The sequence below is a fragment of the Ipomoea nil genome, unplaced genomic scaffold (assembly GCF_001879475.1).
Source record: "Ipomoea nil cultivar Tokyo-kokei standard unplaced genomic scaffold, Asagao_1.1 scaffold3104, whole genome shotgun sequence".
In the NCBI taxonomy this organism is placed as follows: Eukaryota; Viridiplantae; Streptophyta; class Magnoliopsida; order Solanales; family Convolvulaceae; genus Ipomoea; species Ipomoea nil.
Window position 1 is genome coordinate 2,394,419 of NW_017619532.1, and position 6,849 is coordinate 2,401,267.

General features: G+C 39.3%; 2 protein-coding genes across 2 annotated transcripts; both read right to left on the reverse strand.

Moving 5' to 3' along the window:
- On the reverse strand, positions 1-681 carry LOC109166674. The gene has a single exon (XM_019315562.1). The coding sequence runs from the start codon at positions 679-681 to the stop codon at positions 1-3; it is 681 nt and encodes a 226-aa protein (XP_019171107.1).
- Positions 682-3,661: 2,980 nt separating this feature from the next.
- On the reverse strand, positions 3,662-6,463 carry LOC109166675. The gene is made up of 3 exons (XM_019315563.1): positions 5,341-6,463; positions 4,784-5,216; positions 3,662-4,472 (listed from the first exon to the last, which is right to left on the reverse strand). The coding sequence occupies exons 1-3, from the start codon at positions 6,461-6,463 to the stop codon at positions 3,662-3,664; spliced, it is 2,367 nt and encodes a 788-aa protein (XP_019171108.1).
- Positions 6,464-6,849: the final 386 nt, after the last annotated feature.

The window sequence follows — 6,849 nt, forward strand, 5'->3', positions numbered from 1 at the left end:
TCAGGCCCATTTCGAGTCTTTGGTCCAATCTTCTTTGGATACCTTCAAGTTTTTTTTCCAAGTTCTTTTGAGAGAGTGAATGTTACGAAAAACATCTCTATTCCAAACCTTCAGCTTCGCGGCCATATTTTCCCTGTTACTCCAAACGTCGGTCTTGACATTCCAAGCATTTCTGATACAGTCAAGAAAGCCTGCATGGCTGGTCCATGCTCCTTGGAACCGAAAGGGCGTTTGATAAGACCTTTGTGTTTCATCAATGCAGATTTTGATCGGGCAATGATCGGAACTGTTAGCTGCTAAATGCGTTACCTTCGTGTTGTGAAAGGTTTCCAGCAAATCTAAAGAACAAATAGCCCGATCAAGTCTAGCGCCTTTGAAGGTAGTTTGATCGTTCCCCCTTTTCCAGGTGAAAGTTTGACCAATATAACCGAGGTCCACTAGACCTTCATTAAACATCCAATTTCTGAAATCGTCATTCCTGTAATTTCCACTTGCATTTTGGTTTGAGGTTTCCTCAGTGTTGAGGATGGCATTGAAATCACCTGCAATCATCCAGGGACCCCGAATATGAAGTTTCTCCTGGTTGAGGTCGTTCCAAAGCCCCCTTCTTAAGTGTAGAGAGGGACTACCATACACCGCAATGAAGATCCAATCCTTGTCTTTATTATCTCTCACAGCCATATGCATAAACTGAGTGTGGGAGGAGAGAATCCTAATGTTCAGCGTGTCACGCTATAGGACCCAAATTCCTCCACTATAACCGAGAGCTTCTACACGAGCCCATTTATCAAAGCCGAGGTTTATGCAAATGCCATCTGCATTAACACCAGAAGTCTTGGTTTCCAAAAGGCAAAGAATGTCTGGCTTGTGATTTGTGATCAACCATTTAGCGGCTCTCAAAAACTTCTTTGAGGCCGCCCCTTGATAGTTCCAGGTGATAACTATCATAAGAAACAAACAACAAAAGAGAAGAACGAGACACAAGAAGGAAACAAAACAAACAGAAAACGCAAAAGCAAAAAGCAAAACACGGGAAACAAACCGGTGGTGGAACAGCCCAGAGCTCCACCTCCATGTCTCCCCCATCCAGCAGCTCAAGACTATCATCAAATTCCTCATCAGACACCCCAACGTCGACGTCCTCATGATGGGCAGCATCAGGGGGGTCGTTGGAATGTTCCAAAACACTTGTCTCGACCACGTCAAGGTGCATGCTACTGTTTTCCTCTTCTATGCAAATAGTTTCCGTAGACTTTCCTCCTTTATTATCTCCTTTGACCAGAATGTGTTCATTTGCTACAGCCGCTTAGTTCACTTGCTTGCCTTTTATCTGTTTGGGGTGGGTTTTTTTCACCGATGTACTCGCGTTCTGGTTTTGCTTTCTGTGAATCCCGTGCGCATTGTTTCCTTGAACTTGTTTCTCCGAAACTTGCACTGCAGGTCTCTTTCCTTTATTGATTCCACCCTTTTTTGGTTGATCCCTATTGTCCTTCCTTGATCTTACCATCTCTGTATCGTTTACTTCCATAATTTCCTCACAGTCACCTTCTTGATCCTCTGCCAACGCACCAAATCGTGATCCCTTATTGTCTTCCTTTTTATCGTTTCTGGGTAGTTTCTCTTTCTGACCGTTGGTGCCTGCGTTGCCATATTTGGTGGCCCTAGAATATTGCTTATTATGGTAATTATAATTCTTCCTTTCCAGTTTCTGGACGATCATCCATGATCCGTAATCATCCACAATCTCCGGCCTGATTATGGGTGATTCTTTACCACTATGTTCCTTACCATTTTGGGAAACAGATTGGCCGTTGGTGACTCCGGTCGTCGGCGTCGGATGGGAGTTCCATGGCTCGCTGTGAGTTTGTTCCTTCTCTTCCGTATGCGTAGGGCAGTTCTCGGCGCCATGTCCATACATACCACAGCGAAAGCAGATGAGATGGAGTTCTTCGTACATCACTGTTCGAACCTTTCGTCTTGCCGTGAACTTTGGTAGGAGCGGTTTGGTGATGTCAACTTCTACACATATTCTTGCGAACATGGCTTTGGAGACCTCACTAGTCGCTGTGTCTATCATGATGGGTCGACCTATCTTTCTTCCCACTTTCATTAAGAAGTTGAGTCGTAGTATTCTGACGGGAGACATGGTAGCCAAACCCATACTAAGACTGATTCGGTAGTGTCCGTTAAGGGATCAAAGTTAGGTCTCCACTCTTTCACGATCAGATAATGATCCAACACCATCCAAGGGCCGCCAAACTTCGCAAAGTTGTAGTCTTCCTCAGACCCAAACTTCACCAAGAATAACCATTGTCAATGTTGACGAGATCCATTCTAGATCGGGGTTGCCACATAGCCGTTAGACGGCGAAGGAGGTATGTGTATCCCACAGTTTTGCCAAAGACTTTGATGATCAGCGTGCGTTTCCATTTGCTCCTCATGTGATATTTCTCCACTTTCGTGAGAGTTATTCGCGGGCATATTGGATCTTCCTCTCTTCTTCATCTTCTTCTTCGTCATCAGAGATGAGGTCCAATTCTACTGCAGACGGCCCTTGGATTGGCACTTCATTAGCAGCAACAGCCTTGTACGAAATACTTGCAGTTGTCTTCTCCGCGGCAGTGGCCTGGGGGGGAGTCGTCGTCTTTTCTGCTACTGGGGTTGCGGGAGGGTTGGTCTCCTCGCCGACTTCCATTACCATGTCTTTCCCTGCATTGTTCCCTTCCATGCCTTCTGTTCTCGTTTTGGATTTCTTCGTGCTTCTCTCCAAATCTTGGTCCCCCGGTGACCTTGTCGCCGACGGTTTGTTCGCCTTTCCAGAGAGCGTTTCCGAACTCATGTTGATTTCTTTTTTTTTTTTTTTTTTTTTTTTTTTTTGACGTAGTGCACTCAATTGCATAAGCATGACATATTGATTTAACATGAATAATAGTTAATTGTACTTTTGGTCTCTAAAATGGGCATAAAACTATAAATGGTCAAATTAGTCTTAACGTGTAATTTTTCTTTCTCTCGCATAAGTTTTCTTAATCGAATGAAAAGATTATATGTTAGTTATCTTTATTAAATGGTGAAACGACAAATTTAAATGAAGATTAATTTCAACACGCAAATGAAATGTTAAAATATAATAGGGCAAAGTTAAAAGAATCTCTATCTCTATATATATTAAAGTAAAATGATTAAGGAATTTTTTTTCCCTGCAAAGTGTGAAAGTATTTATTGTATTCAACATCAACATAATTATTAAATTAGTCAACATAACATGACTATATCATTAATTTATAAAATATTGCATATATTATATATTATATTTCTATATTTTCTATATCTCTATCTCTATATATATTAAAACAAAATGATTAGGGAAAAATCTCTATCTCTATATATATTAACTAGTATAGTCCCCGTGCGATGCACGGGATGGATATTGTTCAAGATAGTTTACAATTGTGTGAATAATTGGTTACGTTATTGTGAAAATTTTGCAATATTAACAAATAGTAAAAATTATTACAACATGTTTAAACAGAATATCCAAAAATACCGTTTAGTAAACAATTACACATTATTGAAGATTTCATGGTATACTACGTTGGTTGTTGATGTAGCAGTTGTCCTTGAGTCGCTGACAATCAATATTTTAAGCCCACTTGGGTTGTTAACTCGAGATGCAGCAACGTACAATTGACCATGCACAAAAACCGGTTTTTTTTATAAGCAAACCTACTTGTGACAGTGTTTGACCTTGACTTTTGTTAATAGTCATTGCATATGCTAACATTAGTGGGAATTGTCGTCGTTGAAACTTGAATGGTAATCTTGTGTCTGAGGGTGACATCGACATTCTAGGTATCAACACTTTTTCACCTTTGTTAGCACCATCTATTAATTCAGCTTCAATTACACGGTCTGCTAACTTTGTGATTACCAACCGCGTACCATTACACAATCCAACTGAGTGATCAATATTTCTTAATAACATTACTGGGGAACCAATTTTTATAGTCAATGCATGGTTTGGGATACCTGAAGCTCTAATACTGTTCAAAAACTCAGGTGTGTGGACATCACCCATTATTCCACTACCTGCATCCGCTTTGCATATTGTGTCGCAACTAAAATATGTTTTACTTTCAGCAATATGCATGTCACTCATATACTCATTAACTGAGTTCACTACATCTAGTGTAGGTGCCAGAATAGCACGGCCTTGAAGATAACTCGCATTAGAATTACCATTTGCAAACATTGGAAATGTACTCCGAACAATGGTTGCAATATGGTCACCATTGGTAGGTAGTAACATATCCCTAGGTATTTCTACTTCAGCATAACCATCATTATGGCCACCAATCTTTCCATCACCTATTGCAGCAATCCAATCTGCAAACTGTTTGGCGGCACGGCGCTCGTCGTGGTTTTCGACATTGCTTAGACGCAAATTCTGTGTTAGCTTCATAACCCTGCAACTGTCCCATAAGTACGAAGAATTGATAGTAGCACCTACTATGTCTTGCCTAGTACCTTTGGGGACTACGGGTAGTATTTGACGGAAATTACCACCGAGTACGACTGTTTTGCCGTCTTGTTGGAACTGTTCGGGTCTACAAAATGCAACAAATCCCTCATGGTCTGGTCTAGTTCTTCAAAACAATACTTGTGCATCATCGGCGCTTCATCCCAAATTATTAAACTTGTTTGTATCAATAAATCAGCTAACTGACTTCCTTATTTAATGTTACATGTCGAATCTTCGTTTATTGCTATTGGTATTATGAACCTTGAGTGTGCAGTTCGTCCACCATGCAATAACAACGAAGCTATACCACTTGATGCAACATTCAAAACAATCTGGCCCTTTGAAAGCAATGTAGATGATAATGCTCGCCACATGAATGTTTTCCCAGTACCACCGTAACCATAAACAAAAAACAAACCACCCAGGTGACTGGAAACGTCGTCTAGCACAGTATTGTAAATCGATCTTTGCTCTTCCGTCAACTTACCACACAACTCTTGAGCCTCCTTTTTTAAAAACTCACGATCATATGATAATTCTTCATACAATAATCGATTACGTACCAATGTAGAGTTAACCATTTCTGGGATCGGCATCGGGTGGTAGTCCTTTAAAGACTTATTCTGTTGTTCCAACAATTTCTCCAACTCAATTAGCCCAAAGTTCTTCTTTTCTTCTTCAGTTAAGAACAATTCTGTTGTAATAAAATATGAAAAAAAAAAAAAAAAAAAAAAAAAAAAAAAAAAAAAAAAAACAACTTTAATAAAGAATATTATTTACAGTAATTTTATAAGTTTAATATGAGACATAGTTTATACCGGGTTGTTGTAGAATCCTTCTCTGAACATGTTGAGCATCCTCACACAAATGTTTCCACACCTCATTCCAAACATATTCTGGCCTAATGATACAACTCGATGTCAAAAGCACTACAAACAACTTCCTTAATGAATGAGCAGTTGACCAAAAGCTTGCTTCTACTATAGCATCAATGTACTCTTTATTGTCATCCAACATGCCTTGAGCATAACATGCATCCCTAAATGTACCATACTCCACTCCATTATGTGTCCTAATATCTTCAAAAGTTTCGGGCCCACGTACTATGTTCAATAAGCACCTCAAATAATATAACTCACCAGATGCTGGTGGAACATAGAATATTCGACCGATGGCGAAACCCTTCTTTCTTGGATGCCATTCACGAATGTCCTTTTTCCAAACAAATTTTGTAGGCATCTCTATGTAACTTAACTGTTTAAGTTGTGGGTACTTTTGGTTTGCTACAAACCATCCATTGAACATACTTTGCGCAACTGATTCCCTATTCAAAACGTGATTAATGTTATCATCGTCTTGAAAAACAACTGATTGGCAATCCGGTAAGTGAAAGCTTAGCCTCTCAACAAGTGGTGTGCGATACTGTACCTCAAAACTAAGTAAGCGCCACATTGCCTCACAAGCTGAAATGTAGCGGCAATCGTAGTACATGTTGATTTCATCTACAACTTCATTACCGCTATCATCAGTTGTGGTCTTATAAAACTCAGCTGTAACCCGGTCATTACCTTTGTTGACGTATTTGAACAAATACTTGATTGATTGTGATTGGTAGCACCATTCAACATTAATGTGGGCTTTGTACTTCAGTAGTAGATATCGATTATGAGGTACAATATACCTGTTATCAAGCTCTATTCCACTCTTTTTTACCATTCTATTGTCATTTCGTCTATGGTACAACGGGTACCCATCTTGATCAAACTGAGATGAATCAATGAATCTCTTGGGGAAATGTTTAGAGCACTTATCATTTACCATACACGGTGAATTCCTTTTAGTGTGTCCGCAAGATCCATGAACCATGAATTCTTCAACAGCTATATAATATACCAAGTCAGTAACCTTATCCGGAATCTCAGCTGAAATGATCGAGTCCATGAATGTTGGGCTAGAAAAATCATCATACTTTTGAAGGAACAACAGTATATGTGCATGTGGTAAACCTCTTTTTTGAAATTCGATTGTGTAAATAACTGCAAACAAAGAACTAAGTGAATTTTTATTTTTGTATTATAGCACACTTAAAAAATATATTATAATGTACAATAATTTATACCAGCTTTAACGTGACCAAATAATTCCCCTTTCTTAATCTCTTTTATCATTTAATCCAATTTCATCTTGAATACACGACAAACTATGTCGGGCCTATCTTCTACCTTCAAGTTCCTTTTGTCCAAAAACCGTTTAATCTCAGGCCATTTTGGATTGCATGTGACTGTAATAAATAGGTTTGGATAACCTATAAACCTACAAATCGCCAT